At 53.3% G+C, this 27,435-nt stretch overlaps 1 protein-coding gene and 1 long non-coding RNA gene across 5 annotated transcripts; one reads left to right on the top strand and one right to left on the bottom strand.

Annotated features, from left to right (window-relative positions):
* Positions 1-67: 67 nt before the first annotated feature.
* Positions 68-19,154, top strand: LOC140642765 (uncharacterized). Of its 4 annotated transcripts, XR_012039164.1 has the most exons (5): positions 68-450; positions 1,535-1,585; positions 1,893-1,978; positions 7,443-7,612; positions 10,865-19,154. It is a non-coding gene; the product is annotated as an uncharacterized lncRNA (long non-coding RNA). The 4 variants fall into 4 exon arrangements; XR_012039163.1 differs by lacking the exons at positions 1,535-1,585; positions 1,893-1,978 and having other exon boundaries at positions 98-450; positions 10,865-16,979; XR_012039162.1 differs by lacking the exons at positions 68-450; positions 1,535-1,585; positions 1,893-1,978 and adding an exon at positions 5,413-5,899 and having other exon boundaries at positions 10,865-16,979.
* Positions 16,068-27,435, bottom strand: TOB2 (transducer of ERBB2, 2). The gene is made up of 2 exons (XM_072843781.1): positions 26,963-27,435; positions 16,068-20,049 (listed from the first exon to the last, which is right to left on the bottom strand). The coding sequence occupies exon 2, from the start codon at positions 19,950-19,952 to the stop codon at positions 18,942-18,944; it is 1,011 nt and encodes a 336-aa protein (XP_072699882.1). The 5' UTR covers positions 19,953-20,049; positions 26,963-27,435; the 3' UTR covers positions 16,068-18,941.

Raw genomic sequence — 27,435 nt, 5'->3', positions numbered from 1 at the left:
TCTCCTCCAGCCTCCAGAGTTGTTCAGTCAGCAAAGCCTCCCCCGCTCAGTCCGGTGCCAGGCGGTGCTGTGGGCCCCCCCGCGGACTTGGTTCCCCCACCCCCGCCCCGCGCCTTTCTTCCAGTGGCCACTGGTGGACGTGGTCCAGGGGTATCCACAGAGGCCGAGGAGGGGGGGAGAGAAGCAGGGGGAGGCCTGCCTGCCTCCCATGGCCTGCAGTTTAGGCTCTTCCTGGGGAGCTGACATGTAGGCCTGCGGGGGTGGGGTGTGGGGACCAGGGCTCAGCCAGAGTGAGGTATCTGGGATGAGGAGTTCTGTTTGGATCTCGCCTCCTCTAGTCCTCCAGCTGCTTCTGACAAGACTGGTCCTGTCTCTGAGCCTCAGCTTCCTCATCTGTCATCAGAGGATAAGACGTGAGCAAGGGCTGAAACCCTGCTTCAAGGAGCCGAGGTGGGCCACTCTAGCAGAATGAGGCTGAGAGGCTTTGAGGGGGGCCTCCCCAGTAATGGGTGTGTGGGTGGTGTGTGCATCTGGGGAAAAGGCAGGTGAACAGGAAACTAGCCTCCTGCTGTATCAACCAGGCAGTCTCTAGGGCTTTTCTTGCCTTGAGCCCTGTGATCTGAAGTGTGTGTGTGTGTGTGTGTCCGTGTGAGAGAGACAGAGTGTGTATCAGAGTCCCTGGATGTCTGTGTTTCAGTGAGTGTGTCCATGTGTGTCCACACCAGGGCACCAGGACAACTCATTTCTGTTCCAGCCCCCAGGCACCTGGTAGCTGGATCTTGTCTCTCCATCTTTCCCCAAGAGCAGCACCTGTACTGCCTGATTTGCATTCTTTTTTTTTTTTCTTTTTTTTTTTTTTTTTTTATATTTTTTTATTTATTTATGATAGTTACAGAGAGAGAGAGAGAGGCAGAGACACAGGCAGAGGGAGAAGCAGGCTCCATGCACCGGGAGCCCGACGTGGGACTCGATCCCGGGTCTCCAGGATCGCGCCCTAGGCCAAAGGCAGGCGCCAAACCGCTGCGCCACCCAGGGATCCCTCTTTTTTTTTTTTTTTTTTCTAAGAGTTCATCCATTTGAGAGAGAGAGAGAGAGAGAGAGCATGAGCAGGGGGAGGGGCAGAGGGAGAGGGAGAAGCAGGCTCCCCACTGAGCAGGGAGCCCAATGTGAGGCTCCATCCCAGGAACCCTGAGATCATGACCTGAACTGAAGGCAGATACTTAACCGACTGAGCCACCCAGGTGCCCCTCTTTTGAGTTCTTCTGCATTCAGACCCTCCAGGCCCTCCTTCCCTCAGATCACAGTGTCATGCTTACTCCCATCAGCCCAGTCACGGAGGCTGTGGACTTCCTGTGGGTAAGGGGCTGAGGGCTCTGGTCCCTAGCCCCCCCTCCCCACTTCTTCATGCAAAGAGTCAGCCTGGCTCTTTCCCTTCTCAAGGGATAGAATTATTAATCACTCACTGTGTGCCAGATGCTTTACATACCTGTTCATTACATCTTCACTTTATGGTATCTTTATGCCCATTTCACAGAGGAGAAAATTGAGGCTCAGAGAAATGAGGTGACTTGGCTCAGACCCCACAGTAAGTGGGAATGGAACCCAGCTCTGACGGACTTCCTGCAGACACACTTGGGTGTGGGTATGGGAAGGGGGGTGCACAAGCTCTCTTGCTTGACTCCTTACCCTCCTGGTGATAAGCCATCTGCCTTGCCACCTGGCTCTTGCTCTTTTTGCTCAAGTGACCTCCTAGGAAGATGAGGGTGGTGGTGGTAGTAATGGCAGAAGACAAAGGGGCTGCTGAGGTTTTGGGGATTCCTGCTGGTTCTGGCCTCTCCCCATGCACCCACCCCAGTTCAGCCAGAGGTTTTCTCTACTATTCTTTCTCCCAGACCAGCTGAGCTAACTCCCCCCCAACTCCTCATAGCCCTGCCCAGATACTGTCCGAAGAAGCCAGCCTTCCAGGTCCAGCTTCAAGGTGAGAATTCAGTGATTGTTTGCTTAGGAATAGTAATAATAGTAATAGTAATAGTAATAGTAATAATAATAATAATAATATCTGCCATCGGTTGAGCACTAAGTGTCCAGCCTATACTAAGCACTTTTCAGGTGGTCTCTCAAAGCAGTATTTCCCACAACGAGAATTGCATCCTATTATTATCCCCATTTTTCAGGGGAGGAAACTAAGGCACAGAGAGGTGAAGTCACTTTCCCAAGATCACACAGCTAAGACATGCCATAGGCAGGTTTTATTTTTTTAAAAATTATTTATGATAGGGATCCCTGGGTGGCGCAGCGGTTTGGCGCCTGCCTTTGGCCCGGGGCATGATCCTGGAGACCCGGGATCGAATCCCACGTCGGGCTCCCGGTGCATGGAGCCTGCTTCTCCCTCTGCCTGTGTCTCTGCCTCTCTCTCTCTCTCTCTGTGACTATCATGAATAAATAAATAAAATTTAAAAAAAAAATTATTTATGATAGTCACAGAGAGAGAGAGAGAGAGAGGCAGAGACACAGGCAGAGGGAGAAGCAGGCTCCATGCACCGGGAGCCCGACGTGGGATTCGATCCCGGGTCTCCAGGATCATGCCCCGGGCCAAAGGCAGGCGCCAAACCGCTGCGCCACCCAGGGATCCCATAGGTAGGTTTTAAACCAAGTCTATCTGGGTCTAGAGTCTGTGTTGCACTATAGTGAAGAGTCAAGATATGGATATTCTTTTTTTTTAAGATTTTATTTATTCATGAGACAGAGAGAGAGAGAGGCAGAGACACAGGCAGAGGGAGAAGCAGGCTCCCTGCAGGGATCCTGATGCAGGACTCGATTCCAGGACCCCAGGATCAGGACCTGAGCCAAAGGCAGATGCTCAACCACTGAGCCACCCGGGTGCCCCAGGACATGGATATTCTAAGGTCCCATCCCCCCTACTTGCTATGAGCTGCAGAGGTATCTGAGACCACCGACCCCAGGCTGGGCTGGGCTAGGCAAGGTAGGTCCACCTCACCTCACGAGGACTGGAGGACAGAAGAACCTTGGATTCCAGTTACTGTGCAAATCACTCTTCTCCTTTGAGCCTCATTTGCTGAAGGAGGCCTCTGGCCTTGCCCCGCCTCCCAGGGCAGCTGTGAGGATAGAGGAGTCAAGGCTGCCATTGTCAAATGGATTTTTCCAGTAGAACCTCATTTTCAACCACAATCTCACCCAGAAGGCCAACATATGGAACTGATAAAAGGGGTGTTTCATCAGGATAAATTTCTAAGCTAAAGGTGCTGACAGGTCTTTAGTCTAAAGTCACTTGAGAGGGTAAGTGTGTGACACTTGTGATGGACACACACCCTGCTTGGGGTGTTGGTAAGGGCTATGGTGTCAAGGGCTACCCCAGCACCCAGTCTATTCCTGCAGCTTGTTTGAGCTATACAGCATCAAGAAAGCCTTGAGGCCTGCCGGCAAAAAAAAAAAAAAAAAAAAAAGAAAAAGAAAAAGAAAGAATTGAAGCTCTGGTGATAGCTGTACAGCCCAGCCAGGGATTCTGGGTGTCTACAGAGCCCATCTGATAATCCCTGGCCCTGGCTGTGGGGCCCTGGGCAAATCCCTTGCCCTCTTTGGGCTTTAGGAGGCTGGGGTCCACCTCCAGAGGCCCATCTCTTTCCCTCAGTAGGTCTGGATTTGGTGATCAGAGACACTGGGCCAATGACCTGGCTCCCCACTGCCCCTCAGCAGCCTGGTGGGTGCAGAAACAGACCGTGTGCAGAGAAAACCTTCAAAGACTGGCCTGGGAGCTCAGCTGGCAGGTGGGAGACAGCAGGGATGAGGTGAGGTGGGATGGGGAGGGGCCAGGGAGCTGACCATGCCCTGAGAGTTTAAAAATAAATCCCGTCAGAGTGCTGTTAGCTCCAGCCAGCCCCAGCTTCCAGGGCCCTGTGACATCACCAGGGCACAGGATGTCCTTGGCAGGGCCTGGGGGTGGCAAGGGCGGGGGCGCAGAGGGGGTCCTGATTTGCCCTTTCTGCTGTGTTTGGGGAGAGCCCGCCTGGCTTGTCCTGGACAAGAGGGGCTGCTGGGGATCTGCACTTGAGAACATTCCATTTTGCATCTGAGAAAACGGAGGCCCCAACTTTGAGAGATTTGGCAGGTCTGGAACTTGAAGCCAGCAGTGCTTGCTCTCAAGTAGTGGTTCCTGAAGCCTGGTGTGCATGGGACAGGGGACCATTTGGGGAGAGGTCTCGGATGGAGGTCAGGGGGAGGCACCAAATGAGCAAATGCCTAGTGCTGTGCTGGACATTGTTCAGAACAAACCAGCTCCTCCTGACCATCCCCTGCCTCGGCATCTCACTCTGACCCTTAGGAGGAACAGATTAGAGCTGTCCCCATTTTATAGATGAGGAAACTGAGATCCAGGGAGACAGAATCACCTACTCCAGTCCTCATAGACAGCCTATCATGCCCATCTGGATGGGGTCCAGTATCCCCAGGCAGTCCCCAGCTTTAGCTAATAGAGAGGTGGAGGGAGGGTGGCTGTAGGGGCTGGGGGAAAGTGAGGTCGCCACGAGAAGACAGGGAAGGGCTGGAAAGGAGACCCTGCTGCCTCAGCTACTGGGGCACCCCATTCGTTGGGCCTCCCCCTCACTCCTCACCCCTCCTCTTTGGGCTTCCCACCCCCTTGCACTCGGGACAAAGTCAGGCCTTGCCTGGTCAAGGCTTTCCCTGCACATCCAGCCTCATCTCTCATCACGTACTTGACAGGCTCTAAGCCTCAGCCTCAAACCGCTTCTAGATCCCTACAGCGATTGCTATTTCAGGCGTCTGAGCAGTTGAACAAACTGTTCCTGCTGCCTGGAATGCCCCCTCCTGTGTCTTCCTGGGGAACTCCTGTTCATCCTTCACAGTTCAGCTCTGAGCTGTCAATGCTCATCAGACCACAACCTGATCAGGATTGATTGCTGTGTGTGCTGCCCACCTTTCTTCCTGACCCACTATGCTTGTAGGGCAGGAACTGTGTTGTATTCCCTTTTCTGTGCCAGAGTCTAGCTAGTGCTTGGATGAAGGAATCCAATTGGGTCCTGAGCCTGCTTGTTTCTCGCCAGGTACTTTGTCCAGGTCACATCCGGTCTCTGAGCTTTGTAAGATGGACAAGGCCCACTTCGCAAGGTTGCTGGAGAATGGTGGGATCTACTGGGCCCCTTAGTAGGCACTGAAGGGCTTTACCTGTGTGAAGGGTGTTGCTCCACCTCCACAATTCAGGCAGTCCCTAGCCACAAACCCCAATCTAACCTCCCCCGCCCCACGGCAGCCCCTCACTCCTCTGCCCTGTCTTTCCACCCTGTCCATCAAATCAAAGCAGGGACAGTCCCAACCTGCCACTCTCCTGCCACTTGCTTGCTCCCTCCCCCCAAAGCAACCCCAAGACATCTCCCAAACCTCAGAAAGCCCAAGCTCCCCTAGGGAGCCTGTTTCAAATGCTGAGTCCCAGGCCTCACCCCCAGAAGGCCCACGCAGAGGGGCCTGGCGTGGAAACCCAGAATCAGCACAGTTAAGCAGCCGCCCGGTGGTCCCGATCCACCTTTGGGGGCCTCCTGAGCGCAGCACGGAAGCCCAAGATGATCCCTGACCCGGGGCAAAGCAGCAGAGCCAGGGCCACGGAGCAGGGAATGGGGGCGACCTCGGGTGGTGGCTGCCTGCGGCCTTTCCTCCACTTCCCGGGGGGGAGGCGAGCAGGCCCTAAGCCAGGGGCTTCGGCGAGGGGCTCCCTCAGCCCCCTGCCCCCCCGGGGACCCCGGCGGCCGGCACCTGCAGCACACCGTGTGCGTGCGGGCCCCCAGGCCGGCCCCGCCGCCGCCTCGCGTCAGAGCCGTCTGCTGGGGAGCCAGACGCGGATATAAATAACAGCGAGGCCAGGCCGGATGAAGTAAGTGCGAGCGGAGGGAGGCAGGAGCCGCCGGGGAGCGGGGGAGGCCGACGCGCGCGGCGGGGAAGGGGCGGCGCGGGCCCGGGTGACCTTGGCGCAGGAGGGGGCGGGGCCCCGGCCCGGTGGGTGCCGTCGCGCAGCGGGCGGGGGCGCAGGGGGTCCGCGGGCCCGGAGCCGGCTCGGAGCCCGCCCCGTCCGCTCGCGCCCGCGCCCGCGCCCCCCGCCCCGGCCCCGCGGCTTGGCTAGAGCCGGGGGGGCCGCGCGGCTGCGGGAGGGCGGCGCCGCCGGGCCTTGCTAGGAGGGCCGCCCCCATTGGCTGCCCGCGCCGCCCCGCCCCCGTTACGTAACCCCCGCCCCCCGCTCCCCCGCCCCCGCCGCCGCTGGGGCTCGGGGGCCCGGAAAGGAGAGGCCCCGGTCCCTCCCTGGGCGCGGTCCTGCGTGGCTCAGCACGCTCCGCTGCTGCTGAACGCCCAGGGGAAACTGAGGCGGCTCCCTGACGGGGCCCCGCGACCGGGGCCCCGCGGGGATGGGGTGACCGCGCTGGCTAGGAAGGATCCCTGGGCTTACAGGGGAGCCCAGACTGTGATGGGAGCCCCAGAACGGCCGCGGGGCCGCGGGTCACGGCCTGCTCCTCCGCGCGAAGGGCCCCTCGATGACCAGGACCGGAGGGGCCCCGGGGTCCCCTGCGCCCGGAGCCTTCCAGAGCTCCCGCCCCTCTCCCTGCCCGTGCCTGGGCCACAGTCTGTCATGAATTCTAAAGTCAGGCAGTGACCCCCGCTGGTGACTGGTTCCTCCCCCTGCCCCATGGTGACCTTGGCCAGACTTTGCCTCTCAGAGCCTCAGTATCCCCACCTGTAAACTCGGACTGCTGGTGGGCACTTCTCGTGTTGCAGGGAAGAAGCGGGGCGTGTCAGCACCTGCTGAGGACTTAGGGAGGTAACTGTGACCTGTTCTAATTCTCCCCTAATGCCCTCCCAGGATCTGGCACCGTGCAGGACCCGAGCCTAGCCTTGGGTCCCTGTGGACCTTGGTCTCTGCGCAGGGAGCACATGGCCCAGGCCTGCCTTGTGGCCTGGCCAGCAGCTGTGGGCAGGGCTGGTCCTGGAGGGCCTAGTACCTTCTAAGAGCAGATTTGGGGGTACCCCGGGTGGCTCAGTGGTTTAGCGCCGCCTTCAGCCCAGGGCCTGATTCTGGAGACCCGGGATCCAGCTCCACATTGGGCTCCCTGCATGGAGCCTGCTTCTCCCTCTGCCTGTGTCTCTGTCTCTGTCTCTCTCTCTAATAAATAAATAAAATCTTAAAAAAAAAAAAAAAAAAAAAGCAGATTTGGGGATAAGAGAAGTATCTGCCCAAGCCTTCTGTGTGCTGCTCAGACTCGATGGGAGCCTCAGTCCCTTCATCTACAAAACTGGGAAGATCAACCCCCCCTCCTTCCCCTCCTCCCCAGCCTCTACCAGGATAAGAGGAAAGGCTGTTATCCCTGCTCCCAGTTATTGGACCTAGACTGAGTCCAGGACTTTCTGTTCATTTCACCCTCCAACAGGTGAGAATTGGTGTCCTGTTACGATTGAGGAAACCAAGAGGTGGAGTAACTCCTCCAGCTAGGGCAACCAACCATCCTGGTTTGCCTTGGACTGAGGGGTTTCCTGGGACACAGTACCTTCATTGGGAAAACTGGGCGTCACGCTACCTCCAGGACACACACCTCACAAGGTACAGTATCTGAGTCCAAAGTCTGGCAGCCCCTCTCCAGGCTGTATTTCCCTCTATTAATATTTGCTAAATGAATGAATACATCGCTCCCCACAACTGTCCCTCACCTTGGCTTATATGTCTGGATACAGTTTGGACTCTGCCAGAAATGTCCTGTGGCAAGTGAGCATGGTCTCTGGGTTCAGCTGCTGGGTTTCTAGGACTCCTCCCTCAGGCCCTCCCTGGCTCAACTCCACCTGAGGGAATCCCCTGGGGTCTGCCCATCGGGCTCTTGCGCTTTTTCCTATAGGGGTGGGGAGCCACCTGCCCCTAATATCAGCTGTGCCACTTTGCTGAAGCTCAGTGTTCTCGCTTAGAAAATGAGGAAGATAAAACCTGCCTTCAGGTTGCTGCCGGGATTCAGGGAAATGTAGGCAAAGTTCCTGGCACACAGGAGGCCCTCAATACATAGACGTTACCATTGCCTTATTAACGTGGCCATTAGAGCCCACTACTACGTCAGGCACCTCCTCTGTGAGGGTTAACTATCTTAAATGCCCCCCGTGCCTTCAAACCCAGAGAAGTAGGTGCCATATTTCAGGTGAAGATCGGAGTTTCAGAGAGGTTGTGAGGTGCCTAAGGTCATGGTGGTACGGCGCAGGGCCAGCACTTGCAGGGCACTTACTCTTGTAGAGCATTGCTCAAGGGAGGGCAGCTGGGAGCCATATGGGGAAACTAAGGCAGACATTAGGGAAGGGATCGCTGAGGCCCTCATAGGGCGCCAGGTCCCCTCGTCTCCCTCCCAGACAAGCTGCTCCTCTCTTTGCCCAAGGTGGCAGGTCAGGTTGTGCGAACAAGCCCTTTGCTCAGGCCAGGCTGCTCCCCACCCCCAGTCGGCCGGCTGCCCGTACCCTCTGCCAGCTACTGTTCCCTGTCGGCCAGCCAAGCTGTGAAGCAGTCCAGGACATTGTGTCCAGAGAACGGGCCAAGCAGGCCCCCCTACCGGTGGCCGATGACCTCCAGCCCTGCCCCTCTGGGCGTCAGGCCAGCCTGGCCTGTCCCATCCCCTCCGTCACAAGCAGGAGGCCGGAGCTGTCCTCCCAGAGGCCAGGAGCGCGCCTCACCCCCTCCTGCCTCCCTGCGAGCCCTGCTCATGAGGGTGCCCCTCCTGCAACCCCTGCCCTCTCCCCAGAAGGCAACCCTGATTCTGGACAGGGTGAGCTCCCTAGGGTGCCTGTGAGGAGAAGCCAGCTGGGCTTCTGAGAAACCTGTTTTCCTGCCCCGGGCGTATCTACCCTGCCTGTCCCCAAATGCAGCTGAGCCAAGGTGAGAGGCCCCCTTGGGCAGGGAGCTGGCCGTGGGGGGGCTCCGTGCCCTCGTGAGCCGGGCTCAACCCTGTTCCACACCATATGGCCCAGGGAGCTGTAGAGAGGGCCCCAGATTCTGGCATGGCCACACCACCCAGCTGAGGCTACACATGAGACATGGGGACCCCCCCTGGACCGCTTCCCTCACTCCCCCCACCTCGTGTTCCTGCCTGGTCGCCGTATTGTTTCCCTGAAGTTATTTCTGTGCATGGCTTTCATTTATGTATCAGGTTTATTACCGCTCTTGCCTCCGAGGACGGGGGTCCTGGGAGGGCAGGGACCGTGTTGTCCTTGTTCCATCTCCAGTACCGAGAACACAGGGCTTTGCACATAGTAGGGCAACGTGTATTTGTGGAATGGACCATCAAGTATGGGCTGTGCCTTCTAGTCACCACGATCAAAATACTGAATTTTCCCATCACCCCCAAGTTTCCTTGTTCCCATTTTTAATCCCTTTCTCCTGTCTCTTTCCCTCCTCCTCTCCTGTCCCAGGCAGCTACTAATCTGCTTTTTGTCACTACGTGATTAGTTAGCATTTTCTAGAATCATCTGTAAATGGATTCAAATCATATATATATATATTTTTTTGTCAGACTTTCACTCATTTTAATATTTTGAGGTTCATTCGTGTTTGTTGCATGTGTCAGAAGCTCATTTCTTTTTATTGTTGTGGAGTATTCCATAGTATGTTATAGTGGAACTTGTTCAACTGTTCACCCCTTAAAGGACTTTTGTGTTGTTTCCCATCTGGGGCTAACACATAAAGGTGCTATGAGCATTGTGTACAAGTCTTGGTATGGACATTCATTTTCTTTCTTTCTTTCTTTCTTTCTTTCTTTCTTTCTTTCTTTCTTTCTTTCTTTCTTTCTTTCTTCTTTCTTCCTCCCTCCCTCCCTCCCTCCCTCCCTCCCTTCCTTCCTTCCTTCCTTCCTTCCTTCCTTCCTTCCTTCCTTCCTCTTAAAGATTTTGTTTATTTCAGAGAGAGAAAGCACGAGTGGAGGGGAGCAGCAGAGGGAGAAGGAGAAGTAGACTCCCTGCTGAGCAGGGAGCCCAACACAAGGCTTGATCTCAGGATCCCAGGATCATGACCTGAGCTAAAGGCAGACCCTTAACCAACTAAGCCAGACCCTTAACCACCCAGGCGCCCTGATTTCCTTTTCTTATGAGCAAATAATTAGGAACAGAATGGCTGGATCCCATTGTAGGTTATGTGTTTAACTTCCAAAGACTCTTCCAAATTATTCTACAAAATGGTTGTAACATTTTGCATTCCCACCAGCAGTGTATGAAAGTTACTAATTCCTCCTTATCTTTGTTAACACTTGGTATTGTCAATCTTTTAAATTTTAGCTGCTTTAATAGGTGTGTTTATTGTGGTGTTAGTTTGCATTTTTCTTTTTTTAAAAGACTTTGTTGGGATCCCTGGGTGGCGCAGCGGTTTGGCGCCTGCCTTTGGCCCAGGGCACGATCCTGGAGACCCAGGATCGAATCCCACATCGGGCTCCCGGTGCATGGAGCCTGCTTCTCCCTCTGCCTGTGTCTCTGCCTCTCTCTCTCTCTCTCTCTCTGTGACTATCATAAATAAATAAAAATTAAAAAAAAAGACTTTGTTTATTTATTCATAAGAGACACAGAGACCGAGAAGCAGAGACACAGGCAGAAGGAGAAGCAGACTCTGCAGGGAGCCCGATGTGGGACTTGATCTCAGAACTCTGGGATCATGCCCTGAGCCAAAGACAGATGCTCAACCACTGAGCCACCCAGGTGTCCCAATTTGCATTTTTCTAATGACTGATGATGAGCAGTTTTTCATGCGCTCATTTACCATTTCCATATCTGTTTTTTAAGATATTTATTTATTTATTTATTTATTTATTTATTTATTTATTTATTTATTTATTTATAGAAAGAAGGAGAGTGGGAGAAGGACAGAGAAAATCTTAAGCAGATGCCAAGCCAAGCATGGAGCCTGACATGGGGCTTGATCCCATAACCCTCAGATCACAGCCCTACCTGAAATCGGGTTGGTCACCCCAATTGACTGAACTACCCAGGCATTCCCATTCATGTATCTTCTTTGTGAAGTGTCTGTTCAGATCTTTTGCCCAGTTTTGTATTGTGTTGTTTGTTCTCTTATAATTGAGGGGTGTTTTGTTTTGTTTTCTAGATGTAATTGACCTATAACATATTAGTTTCAGGTGTATGACATAATGATTTGATATTTGTGTATATTGCAAAATGATATAATTGAGTTTTGAAAGTTCTTTATAGGTTCTGTATAAAACACTTTTATCAGAGGCATATAATTTGCAAATATTTTCTTCCAGTTTCTCCCAGTGGCTTGTCTTTTTATTCTCTTACCAGTGTCTAAGGGTACTTTTAAAAAAAATATTTTATTATTTTTTTATTTTAAGGATTTATTTATTTATTCATGAGAGACACAGAGAGAGAGGCAGAGACACAGGCAGAGGGAGAAGCAGGCTCCATGCAGGGAGCCCGACATAGGACTCAATCCCAGGTCTCCAGGATCAAGCCCTGGGCTGAAGGTGGTGCTAAACTACTGAGCCACCCAGGCTACCCTTTTTTTTTAAAAAATAAAGTTCAGATTATCAGTTTTTTCTTTTATGGATTATTTTTTGGGAGTCAGATCTAAGAACTCTTTGCCTAACTCAAGATCACAATGATTTTCTCTTCTGTTTTCTTTTAGAAGTTGTTAGTTTTAGTTTTATATTTCTGCCTTTGGGATATCTCTGTGGCTCCTTGAAGGGCACCGTCTGCACTGGCTGTGCCCATGGCTGCACCCCTCACCCCTCCACTCCTGAGTCTCAATCCTCTGAGGGCCTCCCTGCTGACTGCCTGGAGCCCCCCAAGGCTCAGTCCGGGTGTCATCTTACCAGCCCATGCTGGAGCACTCGGCCTGTGTTCTGTGCCTGAACTCCTGGCTCACAAGCTCAGTCAGCCCTCTGCAGAGCCCTCCTGGGCTGGGTGGGAGCCTCACTCTGGGCACTCATGTCTCCCTGCACTTTTTTCTGTCATGGACCCGATCAAGGTGTTGAAGTCATAATGACCTGGGTCTAGTTTCCATCACCAGATGTATCCTTCACTTCCTCTGGCCCACGCTCTGGGCTGCTGTGTCCAGCTCAGGGCCTGGCTCAAAGGAGGGGTTCTGGGAAGATTCGTTGATTGTGTGAGGGAACTGTCTCTGCCAGCCAGACATGGGGCAGCCTGGGGGTGAGAGACTTAAGCCTCACAACTAAGATAAAATCCTATGATGTGGCCCCGAGGCTGTCTTTGAGCCAATCTGGGGCTTTTTGCTCTTGTTTCCTGGTGGCCTTCTCTTTTCCTAAGCAGACCATGTTTGTTCCCGTCTTGCCCTTGCAGCAAGCTGCTCGCTCTGCTACTTCTCCTGTAATTCAGGTCATCGATGGAGAGCCGCCTCCTTGGGAAGGCCCCTTCTTCCCTGACCAATCTAAAGGAGCCACTTGGTCACTAGCTACCATCACTGGTTGTGACTGTCTTCACGGCCCATCTTCATGGCCCATCCTCACTGTCTGACATTTTCTCATTTATTCGTGGTTAATAGCACATCGTCTTTAGGGGAGCAGGGATTTTTTTCCTGTTGTTCACCCTTATTTCCCACATGCCTGGAACAGTGTCCAGCATTTATGGGGGACTCCGTGCTGTATGATGTCCGTTAAGTGTTGAGTAGAGTGGGCGGGGGGTGGGGGTGACTGGGTGACAGGCACTGAGGTGGGCACTTGACAGGATGAGCACTGGGTGTTATTCTATATGTTGGCAAATTGAACACCAATAAAAAATAAATTTATAAAAATAAAAAAAAATTTTTTTTAAGTGTTGAGTAGAGCCAGACAGGGCACAGCTAGCCAGAGGACCCAGCTGTCCCAGTGGGTGGGCCAGGCCTCTTCTTCTCCACAGTCCTCCTCACTCAGCCCTGCCACAGCCCAGCAGTCTTCTGATCAGGGCCTCATGCCTTGGGCAGGGGGTGAGGAGGTCTCTGCCAGGACTCATGTGGTCCTGCCCAGGACTTAGCCCATCACTCTTCCCTCCCCTCCCTGGGAAAGGTGCTACAGCTCAGGACCCTCATCAGGTCTTGGGAGTCACCGAGACAGGAAGAGGTATTGGCCCAGGGATTGGTCTAGCTGGCCAGGGGCCCAGCCCCGCTATGCCTTGTGGTACAAGTGGGACAGGTGTCAAGAGAGAAGAGAAGTTTTCAAGGTTATACAGAAAGTTAGCAGCTGTGAGGACCAAGAGCCCACTTCTCTTGCTGGCAGTGAAATCCCCCAAACTAAAAACCAGGGATCAGTAGGTTCCTATTGCCCAGGGGCTTGGAGACTTCTTGGCTGGTTCCAGCCTGTCCTTAGGCCCTGCCCAGGCATGACTTGGCCCAACTGGCCAGGCCCAAGGGAAGGAGGGAGGAGGGTGAGAGTGTGCTCCTCTGCCCCTGACTCACTCAGCGGGAGGTGGCAGCGGGGAGGACCAGACAGAGGCATCCCCTTGGCCTATGGGTGGGCCCTGACTCAGGCAGACAGTGACCAAGGGAGCAGGGCCCTCCTGCTGCCATGACTCACACCCACCCACCCATCTGTTCTCCAGAGAGAAACTCCCAGGAGGTTTCAGGACGCAGGTCAAGACTGAAGGCTGGGCCTCTGGAGAGAACAAGTGGCAGTTAGCATACTTTATAGTATGGGGTGGAGGGCATTGCTGGGGACGAGCGGCCTCCCACCCTGGCAGAGGGGAGGGCAGGGGCCGGCCTCGTCTCTGCTCCAAGGATGGAGTTTCCTTTTGTGCCCCAGCCTGGTCCTGCTGCTGGAGGGCTTGGGTTTCGGCCTGTTTGCTGATGATGTAAGGGAGCCTCCGGGATGGGCTGGCCTGTGGTGGTTGAGATGGGACGGTAATGGCCCTGGTGAAGAAAGTGAGACATTGTTTACTCTGGGCCGGCTGCAGTGTGAGGCATTTTTCACTTGTTATTTCATTTCATTTTCACAACGAGCATAATTATTATCCGCATTTTATTTATTTTTAAAGATTTTGTTTATTTATTTGGAAGAGCGAGAGATAGAAAGCACAGGCGGGGGCACAGGGGGAGGGAGCAGCAGACCCTGCCCTGTGCTGGGAGCCCAACGCGGGGCTCTGCTCGATCTCCCGACCCTGAGATCATGACCTGAGCAGAAACCAAGAGTAGGATGCATAACTGACTGAGCCGCCCAGGCAGCCCTATTATCCCCATTTTAGAAGTGAGGGAAATGAGGCTTCAGAGGAGGTGAAGTGGTTTGCCTGCGGTCCCCCAGGGGAGCAGCAGGGGTGGGCCTGGAAGCCAGGGATTCTGAGGGGCTAGAGCAGTCTCTTCCCTCATGGTTCCCCGGGGAGAGGCCTGGCCTTGAATCTCTCCTTCCTGGCGAACGTGTGGTTTCTGTGCCTCCTGCTCCCTGGGCTCTCAGGCCCCCTGTGCACACCTGTCTGGTGACGGCTCCCTCACCTGCGCTCCCACGGCAGACCGAGGGTGTTCAGGGGTTTGTCAAGTGAATAAATGAGACTTTTCCCCCTGGGGAGCTCTCTGAGTCTACCAGAATGCTCTTTCTTCCTCTGGGATAAGGCCGGGAACCCAGGCAGCTCTTTACCCCCGAACTCCCACTACACCACTTCAGAGCCAGTGAGCATTTAGTGAATAAAGGAAAACATTAACGTATGAACAAATCATTTCTGTGCCTGTGCTGTGGAGAATTTGGGGTTTGTTCCAAGCCTTTTGGCCAGAAGGGCTGACTGGGAAGGTGGTCTCGGCGCTGAGCTGGGGCTCCCCCAGGCCCTGCCAGCTCTCAGGCACATGTGCAGGGAGTGTCAGTGGGTGACTCCGGGCATCTGTTGTGGCAGGACCTGTGCTAGGTATTTGTTAGCACAAGTAGGAGTTGGGTGTGCTAGGAGCCCTGGGTCCCACAGGTAGGCGGGCAGCCTGCACACAGGGTCGCAGGGACAGGCTGGGCTCCTCCCTGGCAGGACAGAGGAAAGTGAGAGCCCTGGCAGTGGCCTTATGTTGGTCAGGCAGAGGCCTGGGCCTTGGTGGGGAAGTGGCCCACAGAGGGGCCAGCCGTCGGGAGCTCCTGGGACCCTGTGCAGAGGGTGGAGGTCTGGCCTGAGAGCTTCTAGGCCTAGTTCATGCTCAGATGGGGAGGGATCAGCGTTGGCCTGTTTGGGAAGTGAGGGGCCTGAGTAGACTCCATCCCACTGAGGCCCCAGAAGAGCCTCCTGCCCCCCACCCCCACCCCATCCCAGCCTGGAGGTGGCAAGGTCAGCCCTCCCACTCCCCTTGGAGGGCGTCACTCTTCTACAGGTTACCACCTCTCTATAGACATGGAAACGTCACACACAAAACCTCAGCTTCCCGTTACCAGTCCTGTGGACCCAGCAGGGAATCCACCTGGGAGCCCCGTTCGCAGCTGTACGGTGGAGACAACACCTGTACCACCACGTTGCTGTGAGGGCAATTAGCTTCACTGACTTACTGGCTGCGGGGGCCTGCGAGGCTGAGGGTCCCCGTCGGGCTGAAGGTATGCCAGGAGCTGACCCTGCGGTGGGCAGCACCGCCCGCTCAGCTCTTCCCACCCCCAGGCTCAGGCAGCTCGGGAATGGCCTGGCCTGGGGCCTGGAGAAGGGCGAGTCCGAGTGCCAGGTCTTTGACGGAACCTGCCTTGGATGGGCTCCTCTCATCCTCGCCCACTTGAGCGAAGCCCTGTGAGGTAGGCAAATCTCTGTCATGGAGACCAGGCGGGAGGTCCCTCCCTCGGCCTCCCAGGAATAGGCCATTCCAGAAGAAGCCACTAAGTTATCCTGTTCTCAAGGCTCTGCTTCCAGTACTGGCTCCATGACCCATCAGCAGAGGGAGCTTGGGCAGTTCCCAGCCTTGGGGAGCCTGCTTCCGGTGTGGAAAAGAACCCCCGGAAGTGGGAACTCTGTGTCTTGTGTTGATGTGGTAGGTGGTGAACCTCAGGCACCCCGAGTCAGGTGAGGAGGACCAACAGGGGCTGGGTTCCTCCCTTTCTCTCCATCCTAAAAGGGGCCCCCCAAATGAAACAAGCCAGGAGCAAGCAGCAGGCTATTATATATCATGCTTTTAATACAAACTTAAAAAAATCTGGAACAATATAAACTGTACAGATTTGATCAATCTTTTTGTTTTGTTTTTAAACTAAATCTCTAAACACACCAATGTCCCATTCCAAAATATTGCACAACATTCTGAATACAAAACGCTCGATTGTATTCCTCCTTCACTAAAGAAAACAAGTTCATTACCCTGCTCCCCCAAGCTCCTCTCCACGTTGCCTCAATGCCCTCCTTCCCATCCCGAGGGGTCAACTAGAGAATCTATAGCTCACTGCATTGAGAAAAATACATCATTCTGGACTAAAAGTTTACATTCTTTACAAGATGATCCACCTTTTTTGATTTGTTCCTGGGAAAGAGGGGCAGACAGAGAGGATGGGGAAAGGGGAGAAATAGGTTTAATTCTCCTCTTTTTTTATTTTAAAGTTTGTTTTTCCTGAAAAAATATCTGTTTCTCTCCTCTTTTTAAGAAAAAATCTTGAAAAGAAAAAAATTACGTTTTTTACGTTAGAAATATACATATATTATATATACCTCTTACATTTTACAAATGTAGCAAATTATTCAATACAAACGGACACCAAAAAATGTAAAAAATAAAAAAAAAAGTTCTCCTACGAAACCAGGTAAATTAGTGCAGGTTTTTGTTTTTGTTTCCTTAAAAAAAATAAAATTGAAGCAAAAATGCCTAGATTTGAGACGAGACAGACTGAACTGGGCCCAAGAGCCCAGCCCTGGAGTCATGCTCCGGAACATACATTTTTTCTTCGTATTTCAAAAGACACTAAGGGGTTGGTCTCCCCTCTCCCTAGATGTGGCGAGAACAAGCCGACCGGGGGGCGGGTACCTGTGTATGTGAGTGCAGGGGAAAGGGGCCGGGAGAGGACATAAATAAGGCAGCATCCAACCTTTCCCAGAGAGCAGCCATCTGCCTGGGCCTGTCACTGTGCGGGAGTGGAGGGCTCGGAGAGGGTAGGGCCCAGACTGGGCTGGCCCCTGAGAAATCTAGGGGACAGATGATCCTGGGCTGAGGAGCCGGAGCATTGCCCCGTTGGGGGAGGTAGAGCTGGTGCCCATTGCAGGGAGGAGGCTGGCAGTGTCTGTCTGGGCCGGACCCACTGCCACGGCGGTTGCCCCACTTGGGGTCACAGGAGGGTGGGGTGGGGGTGCCAAGGGCTTTGGTACTTTCCGGTGATGGGGGCCCTGATGCCATGTGGCCCACCAGCCAAAGCATCATGGCATGGAAGCTGGCTCACTAGGGTCAGGTGGGAGAGACAACTTCTCTTCCGGCAGAGACAGGGGCCGGGGCTCTCCTGTAGTCCACACGCGCCACCTGCCATGGCCACCTGCCTGTCCAGCCCTGCCACCTGCCTGAGACCACCCCTCACAGCATCAAGGCCCAGTGGGATTGGGTCGGGCAGTGAGAGGGGACAGCAAGGGGTACCAAGAAGTTCTCAAGCAGGCAGGGGCAGAAACAGACTAAAAGAACATCTACAACCAAAGACTGATAAGTCTCAATTCAAGGCTCAGGACTGCGCACTCTAGGCACTGACTCCAAACTCCCACCCCCCAGGGTGCTCAGGTGAGCGGCTCCTCACCCTGGGTTAAGGTCACAATGAAACGGGAGGATCTGAGTCCAGGGACTCCTCTTAGGCATCGGGGGGCCGGTAGGCTGGTATTCCCTTAGCCCCTCACAGCTACCCCCCATCCCCCCTTTTTTGGTCAAAAACAAAAGTGCAGATCCCTCCACAGTCTGGAAACCAGTTCCTTCTGCAGTATTTTCCCCTGGGAGTGTCTTAGGCTCAGCCGCAGTCTCACCCCAACACATGACCCACCCTACAAAAGGACTGACGACCCTCCCAGGCCCATTCCCCAACCTCCTACATAAAATAAGCACTTGCTGCAACCTGGAATCATGTTGGGGGGTGGGGAGGGTTTACATGGCTTGGAATCCTTTAAAACAGGACAGCAAACCACGCACACGCACGCGCACACACACCTGCCCCACCTCCTTACCCACAACCTCAGGCCCAGGGAAGAAGGGGCTGCAGGAGAGGCCACATGTCAATGGCTGGGTCTCTGGGGCCATGATGAGAGTCTGGGCCAGGTGGGGGTGGTGGCGTGGGGCTACATGACAGAGATGAAAGCAATTCCACTAGACCAAGTGCTAACCTCCCTGGAGTCACAGACCTCAGCTCTAGCGGGAGGGTATCAAGTAGCCAGTCAGCAGCTCCCCACGTGGCTCAGGCCTGAGAGGGAGTGGGGGGCTGGGGTCAAACCTATTCGGGTGGCAGGGCCCAAGGTGGCCTGCTGAGGTTGGATGGCTTTGAGTGAAAGCTTAGCTGAATGTCAGGGGCAGTGACATGGGGGGCAGCCTCTCCCTGCTCTGGGCAGGGTCAGGCCCCAACTGTGGCTCTTCCTTCCCTGTGAGCTTGGACACACCAATCCTATAAAACCAGGTGTGAAGGAGGGAGGGAGAAAGGGAGGGAGCAGGGAGCAGCAATTCACATCTGGACCATTCTTAGCACAGGAAGCCACTAATTAAAGATGTTATATAGAAAACTACATGTAAAAAAAAAAAAAAGAAAGAAAGAAAAGAAAAAAAAAAGAAAAAATATAAAACCCAAACCAACCAAATAAATCAGAGGCAGGCAGGAAAACAGCAGGGGGTTGAGTTAAACACGACTTGGTGCTTCAGGAGCCCCCTCCCACTCCATGCCTGGGCTGGATCTTTTTTTCTAGAAGCCAGAGTGAGAAGACTGGAAATCTTTTTGTGTATTTTTCTTTTCCTCTTTTTTTGGACTTTCTTTTCCTTTCTCTTTTCTGTGGTATTAGGCGCTCCTGGCCCGGTGGCAGGTGGGTGGTCAGTTGGCCAGCACGACAGGCTGGAAGGGCTGGCTGGGATACTGCATGGTGTTCAGGTTGTAGCTGAGGCCTTCCACGAAGGGCGTCTTCTCCAGGAAGAGGCTGTTGGCGCCGCCTCCAAAGACCTGGGCCACGTCGAAGCTGTTGCTGTTGCACGGGCCTGCCCCGCTGCCCCCGCCATCGGCGCCGTCAAAGAAGAGGCTGGGAGAGCCCCCGCCGTTGTACACGAACTCCTTGGCATTGGGTGAGAGCTGAGACTGAGGGGCCGGGTTGGCCGCGATGAAGTTCAGCGAGTGCAGAGACAGAGAGAGGCTCTTGTGCTTCAGCAGGTTGTTGGTGGGGGAGCGGGCCAGGCGGGGCTGCTGTTGGGGAGGCTGTGGGCCCCCGGCTCCCCCACCAGCCACTGCCCCGCTACTTGCCGCCCCACCCCCCTTCTTCATCTTGGTGGAGCCAAACTTGGTGGCAGCAAAGGAGGCGGTGGTGAAGGTGATGGGCTGGGCAGAGCGGGGGATGAAGGTGGGGCTGGGCGACTGGCCAAAGGACGGCGACGGGGAGTTGGACAGGGAGCTGTCCTGGCTGCCGATGGGCACGAAGACCTGGGCGTCAGGGTTGAAACTGCTCTTGAACTCCTTGTCCAGCTCCGGGGCAACACAGCCCTCACTGTCATCCAGGTACAGCACTTTCACTGCCCCCTTCTCACCGATCTGGTAGGACACTTCGAAAGGATCAATCCAGACGCTCAGCTCCTCGGGTACGTTGGCCCGCACATCCTCCACGGCCAGGCCACTGCGCTTGGCGGCCAGCTCCACCACTGGGTCCACGATCTCCCCGATGTGCACACAGCGGAAGCCAGAGCCCTTCAGTGGCCTGTCTGGGTACCAGTGGCCTTCATATTTCTTTTTCAAGAGCCGCTCAAGCTCCTCCCCAAACAGGTCTGCCCGGCGCCTGGGCAACTTGTTGTACAAGTAGGAGATGATAAAGTTCAGGGCCACTTTGATCTCTAGCTGCATGGTCCTTTCCTGGGCGGACAATCAGCTCAGGGCACGTGTACAGGCCACAGGCAGTGGCAGGTGATGTATGGTAGGCAGCCTCGGGCTCCAGACAGCTCTGAGAAAGGAGAACAAAGAGTATCATGAGCAGATATGCAGAAAGTGGGGGTGGGGGTGGGGGGCAGGGGATCAATGGCAAAGGATAGAGAAGCACCAACTTTAGATCACATAGACTCGGGCAGCCTGGATGGCTCAGCGGTTTAGCGCCGCCTTCGGTCCAGGCTGTGATCCTGGAGTCCTGGGATCAAGTCCCATATGTTGGGCTCCCTGCACGGAGCCTGCTTCTCCCTCTGCCTGTGTCTCTGCCCCTCTCTCTGTCTCTCATGAATAAATAAATAAATTCTTTAAAAAACAAAAAAAGATCACATAGACTCAAGGCCCCTTTTCTGCTCCACTGGGGACCAGCTTAATTGTGTGACTGAGGGCCAGCCACTTATTTCTGCACCTTAGTTTCATCAGGAACATAAGGCTATCATGGAGAGTAAGTTAGCTCAAGGATGTAAACTGTCTCACACTGAACCTGCTATTTAGAAGGCACTTGATAAAATGAGCTATTGTTTTTCAAGTAATTCTAAAGAAACAGGAGTGCTGTGGTTTCCACTATTTTGAGAATCCAAGTCACTATATGACTGCTATAAAAAAAAGAAATCAAGCCCCTAATTCAGCTGGGAAGGCTCTTGCTAACTTATCTTCGTAACATCTTGGTGCTGAAGTCGTGCTCCCAAACTGTCACAGGCTGAGATATAAGTTTAAAATCCTTAGTTTTTTTCCTTAAATGGAAAGGGATACAGATTACCGAACAGGAAGCAGCACCGCCAACTTTTTACTTTTTACTGGCTTGGACTGCAGTCACATCTAATTTGTCATCCTGGGCTCCCTGGGTGTACATGCTTTCTCCCTCACCCTGGGTTTGCAGAACTGATACAACACCACCACACTGTAACCAAAGGGAGCACCTCCATCCAGCACGCCTCCAAGAATAAAGACAAGAAAATGATCCCCAAGAAGTCAAGACCTGTCACAACCAGAGGCGTGGGCCAACAACGGACCGCTGACCAGGGGCTGTCTCAGGGAAGCAGAGGAAATGAACGGAGACAAGGCCCTAGATGCCAAAAAATCCTTAAGAGCAGCACGAGTGTGGCCTGAGGGACTCTAGCTTTTGGCTAGAGTGTAGGTGATGAGGGTGGCAAAGAGACGAAATTTTCCATCACCCTGCAGCCTCCAGCTGGGGACCCATCATCACTCAGTCTCCTGGGGACTGTCTGACCACCTGTCCTTGGCACCAGATCAGATTTATCAAGTGCTTGGAGATCCCTGGAGAGGAGACAGCCCAAGATAAACACTCAGATTGTTATTTTGGGATTCTCTCACAGCCAGCTCCCACAGAGGTCAAAAAGGTTTACTCCTGAGGTCTGGGCCAGACTCATGTCTCAGGAAGATGATCAGTAAAGTCCTGAGAGCCAGTGATCCTATTCTCCTCACTTTTTCCAAAAGAGCAGCTCCAGGGTCATGCGGTGGGAAAACTGAAAAAGGACCCTCTTCGCGGGTTGGCAGGGCCAGAACAGGTACCAGCCAGGCCTCTGGATGGAAATGTGCTGCTGAGTTCAGCAGAGACAAGACTAATCCATGGTCCATCAGGGGCATCTTCTGCCCTACTATAGATCTGGGGCTGGGTTTTGATTAAAATCCCTTCTGGGTCCAGCATAGAATATGTAGGTGTTAATTCTAGGCTTGGGGATCTTGAGTTTTCTGGACACTTGCCTCAACTCATTTCCTTATCATTCTCAGGACTGGGGCCACGGCTCATAGGGGTATTTTTAGGACTGGATCCTCCCTCTCTGAGGTGATTATCAGAGAAGAAGCATTGGGTCAATATGGAGCATCATAGGACACTGGCTAGGTCCAGTCCCACCCTCATTTCAGGTTTGAGCAGAGGGTCACATGGGGGGTCAAGAGGTGCTGGGAGCACAGACAGGTCAATTCAAGGTTTAAAGAAGGGAGGAAAAGGTAAAGATAGGGGGCTTTCTGTTTATAAGGATTGGACTCATCATTAGATGCAAGACTAGCTACCAGGGCTGAAGGCCTTCCCCAAGAGTGGAAGTCTATAAGGGCCATGACAGTCCACCAGAGCTGTCCAACATGGAGATTAAAAAGTTATGAAGAAAGTTGGCACTGGTTCCCAAGGATGGGCCTGGAGTCAAAGACAATGTTTCCAAAGTGTTTTTGAAAAGTAAAATAGCTGAGTGAAGTAAGTCAGTCGGAGAAGGACAAACATTATATGTTCTCATTCATTTGGGGAATATAAATAATAGTGAAAGGGAATATAAGGGAAGGGAGAAGAAATGTGTGGGAAATATCAGAAAGGGAGACAGAACATAAAGACTGCTAACTCTGGGAAACGAACTAGGGGTGGTAGAAGGGGAGGAGGGCGGGGGGTGGGAGTGAATGGGTGACGGGCACTGGGGGTTATTCTGTATGTTAGTAAATTGAACACCAATAAAAAAAAAAAAAAAAAAAAAAAAAAAAAGACCCAGGAAAAAGAAAAAAAAAAAAAGGTAAAATAAACTTAAATATGACATGAGGGACGCCTGGGTGGCTCCAGCAGTTGAGTGTTTGCCTTTGGCTCAGGGTGTGATCCCGGGAATCCCAGCATAGAGTTCCACATCGGGCTCCCTGCATGGAGCCTGCTTCTCTTCCCTCTGCTTATGTCTCGTCCTCTCTCTGTGCATCTCTCATGAATAAGTAAAAACAATAAAATAAAATAAAAAATTTAAAGTTAATTAATTAAAAAATAAAGACATGACACTTCCCCAAAGCACCACATGGCCTCTTGGTATAAGAATCAGACCAAGGGGCTCCTACACCTTTCTAGGCCTCCTCAAACTTTGCTGCATATGCGACTTCCAAGTTAACCTCCCCTCAACAGTTTAGCTTCAAAATGGGAGCATTTTTTTTATTTATCAATTTTTAATTTTTTTAAACATTTTTTTAAACAGATTTTATTTATTTATTCATACAGACACAGAGTGAGAGAGAGGCAGAGACACAGGCAGAGGGAGAAGCAGGCTCCATGCAGGGAGCCCAATGTGGGACTCGATCCTGGGTCTCTAGGATCACACCTCAGGCTGCAGGCGGCGCTAAACCACTGCGCCACGGGGGCTGCCCCTCAATTTTTTAATTTAAATTTTACTTAGTTAACATACAATGTAATATTGGTTTCAGAGTGGAATTCAGTGATTCATCACTTACAAACAACACCCAGTGCTCATCACAAGTGCCCTGCTTCATCTCCATCACCCATCTAGCCCATGCCCTACCCACCTCCCTCCATCAACCCTCAGTTCGTTCTCTCTTGTTAAGAGTCTCTCTCTCTCTCTCTCTCTCTCTTTTTTTTCCCCCGTTAAGAGTCTCTTATGGCTTGTTTCCCTCTCTCCTTTTTATCTTTTCAAAATGGGAGCATTTTAAATGCAGGCCAAAGTCATTGGGAAATAAGCCTCCTACCCCAAAATACAATAGAACCACTGTCATCAGCCCTGCCTAGCTAACCATTTTCTGCAGCATAAGCAACTAAAGCTGCACACCAATTTATACCTCAATGATGCTGCCACACAAATAAGGAAGTATATAATGCCATCTTTGCCTCTTTAATTGGAGAACAGGCTGGGCCAGATGGCTGTGGGGTGGAACCTTTCAAAAATGCTGGACAACCAGAATGAGATTTTCTGCTCTATCAGCTCAGGCTCTAATTTTGACTTCAAGAAGCTTATGGAACAGAGGATTAAAGCATTGGTGCTGTCTTGTCTTGAACTAAAGAGAGGAGACTCAGATGAGTCTGTTCTTTTTTTTTTTTTTTTAAGGCTATGGACAAATTCTAGGCTTATACATAAAATATTCATAGTATTTGATAAGATTAGAAAGCTTAGTAGTAACTACTCTTCAATACAAGGAACAAGTAGATTTGAGTTAAAGAGGAAAGAGAGAACTCTGAGTTCTTCTCCAACCCTGACTCAGGTGCAAAAAGCCAGAAAGGTGGCAAAAACGTAAAAACAAAACCAACCCCCTTGAACACCAAACAAAGCTAAGTATTTAACAATAGCAACATCTACCTTTTGTCGACATATTAAAAAGTTGCAAATGTGAGAGTAAATTCTGTCCAATTTCTTTCAGAATTGAATACTCCTTCGCTTGTTTATTTCCAACAGCAAAATTAATGTGGGATTCAGATCCTCTGTGCTGACTTGTGGTGGGTTTTATTTTTTAACATATTTTATTTATTTATTCATGAGAGACACAGAGACATCGGCAGAGGGAGAAGCAGGCTCCTCACAGGGAGCCCGATGCTGGACACGATCGCCAGACCCCGGGATCACGCACTGAGCCAAAGGCAGACGCTCAACCGCTGAGCCACCCAGGCCTCCCCTGACTACTGTTTTAAAGAGTGTTTAAGAGAAGGACAAAAATGGGGTAAGAAAGGTGGCTGCTGTAGTCAACGATATGGTAATGGGGTTTCCAGAAAGAACTTATGACTAAACTGAGAAGGAAGGATCTTAAGAAAAGCAACTATGTTTTAAAGGGGAAAAAGGAGGGATGATGGTGAGGGAACTTCTCGGATCTCCAAACTACAAGTATCTGGTATCTGTAACAATATCCAGGCACCCCAAGCCTTAACATCCAAATGGTCCTACGACCAAGCACTATCAGATTCAGTGAGTCTGGAAGGAGGAGTCGGGGAGGAGGGGTCCTCAATTCTGACAAGGCCAGCAGGTGCCACAATCTGGATCCCAGGGAGTGAGACCCAGGCTCAGTGGGACCACCCGGCCCCACCACGCCAATCTGAGGCAGCCACCCAGGCCCGCAGGTATGGTTGAAGGGCTTCCCGGACTTGTGCCGATGCACCGCAACACCCCGCCCAGAGTCTCCACCATCTGCCTCAAACATGGACTGTGCAAGCCCAACTCTTCCGAGGAAGAGGGCCCTTTCTGGGGCACTCGATTCCTGTAAAGCCAGGAAGACTTCACTGAACTCCAACGTAGGCAGGCAGCGAAGGCGCGCTCTGCACTCTGGGAATTGTAGTCCTCAGACACCTTACAGTTAGGTTGGAGCAAGTGACCTACTTTCTCTGCACACTACACTTCCCTGAGTGCTTTGCGAAGGTTTAGCCAGCGAATCGCGCATGCCCCGTAAGGGGAGCTGGCCGAGGTCCGGAGAACCAAGGAAAAGTTTCCGATGCACATGCGCGCTGTGGTGGACGCCCCCCCCCGCCCACCGCCTAATACATTTTATATAAATTTACCCATAAGGCCTACACCCCGTATCGTACCACCCCCCACGGGTTTCACGTCTTGGTCTCAAGAAAGGCTGAACTTCGCTCCCCACCCCACCTTCCACTTCACGGCCTCCCTTGACTGTTCAATTAAGGATTTCCTTCTAATGAGTTTTTTTCTGGGTGAACGCGGTGGGGTGGGACAGATAAAGGTCACACATCCCCCCGCCGTCCCCCCCTCCCCCCCCGCCGCTTAATCTGTATTCCTTGGGCTGAGTGGTCTCCGTCTGGAGTTGCTGTAGGGACGGGTGAATTCAAAGAGGGAAAAAAGAAAAAAGCCTTTTCACTTAATGCCCAGCGGGCTCCGGTCCAGCACCCCCAAGCCAGAAAAGGCAGGAACGAAACCCAGTTCTCCCGTCCTCTCAGCCAAAGAAATTCCCAGTTAAGCTGCGGGGAGGGGCCGGGCCGAAAATCAGAAGGCCCAAAGCCAGCAGGGCCCAAGCCTCACCCCTCTTCTAATCCAAGTCGAGTAACTAGACCCAGCTAGGGAAATGAGAAAAGGTTCCCGGCAAGGAAGGAAAACCGTACATCTGACACCCGAACAACATATTCTAATACTTGAAATTGTTTGTGAGTCTCCTCCCATTGCAAGGCCTGCTCTATGACCAGACTTACCAGATCCTCGGCAAAGCTCCCCTACACGGTGTTAAACCTCCCTAATCCTTCCTCCCACACAAGCTTCTTTCCCCCACTGCTTAAGAGGGGGTGGGGGCAGGCGCCCAAGAAAGCAATGAGCGTTTTTCCGCTGGAAAATCAAAGATGAGGGACTCAGTCCCAGGGTAGGGTGTATAGGAAGGAGAAAGAGAAAGGTTAGACACGGAGCAGGCACCCGAGACCCCCTCCGCTGGCCCAGGCTGAAGCCTGCTGTGTAGGGTTCTGGTTCCTCTGCGGGGTGGGAGAAGGCCTGCCAGCTGCCCCTCCTCCCCTCCGTCTCTGGTCAAGGGCACAGTCCATCCTCTGGGCAGGAGGTGAACCAGCTCAGAAGTAGGGCTCTTCCTCCCAGGCATCTCACTGGGACCAACCCGAGTCCATTCACTGGTGTTGCTGTAAAGGTACTCCCCCCCACCACCACCCCCAGCACGGTTTTCCCTTAAAACACTACAGAGAATAAAGAGCTCAAGCCAAAATGGTAAATTCTGGTTGAGGGGCCAGAGGACAGTCACCAATGACCGGTCCAAAAGGGGATGTCTACCTTCTATCCCTCAGCTCCACGGGGCCAGAAATAAACCCTATTATTACCACCCCCTTCCCCGCACACGGGAAAAGCAGCAGAATAACAAGACCTGGATCCCCTTACTTCTTCCTCTGATTTATTTAATGGCGTGGAAGTTATGGGCTTTTTTGGGGGGGCGGGGGGACAAGGAAAAATCTAGCGAGTCTCTACGTTATGAAGAACTGAGGGAGGCGGAGAGGGGAGGAAATGCACCCCACCCAGGAGGCCACACTCAGAACACGGAGAGGAGCGGGGCACCGGGGAAAAGGGGGGGGTCCACAGGGGAGGTGGAAGGGGAAAGGGAAATGTTGGCCAGTCCTGCGAGGGGGTGCACGACAGCAGCGCGCTGCGTCCAGCAAAGCGGAGAGCAGGAGCGGGACGGGGTGGGGGAAGGCGTCTCAGGGCCCCCCGCCCGCACGCCCCCCACTCACTCACTCGGGTCTCCGCGGTGGCGGGGCGGTCTGCCGGCCGCAGCGCGACTTCTCCCTCCAGGGTGGTCCCGGGCGCGGGGCGGAGGTCGCTGTTCCTTCCTTCCTGGGCGCCGCCGGGCCGGAGGCTGATGGGTTCTTTTCTTCGTTGAGGGTTGGTGGGGGGGGCAAGTGAGGGAGTTTGGGGCTCGGACTCTCAATAATAATTCTTACAGCTTTTTGGAGGTCAGGCTCGGCGGAGGGGGGATGGAAGGCGGGCGGGCCGGCCGGCGGCGACGGCGCGGGGATGTCTGGCCGGGGGGCGGCTCGTGTCGCGGGGCGGAGGACGGGCCGGGCTCTGGCCAGCGGGCGGTCCTGCCCTTCGGGCCCCGCGTCGCCCGAGCCACTCGCTTCTCTCCGGCGACGACCCGCACCTTCCCGCGCCCGGGCCCGAAGTGAGCAAAGTCAATGAAAAGTTTCACCCTTAGCAACCCTGCGCAC

This window comes from Canis lupus, chromosome 11 (assembly GCF_048164855.1).
Source record: "Canis lupus baileyi chromosome 11, mCanLup2.hap1, whole genome shotgun sequence".
Classification (NCBI taxonomy): domain Eukaryota; kingdom Metazoa; phylum Chordata; class Mammalia; order Carnivora; family Canidae; genus Canis; species Canis lupus.
Note: the sequence above shows the minus strand (reverse complement) of the source record. Positions and strands in the feature narration are given on the sequence as shown.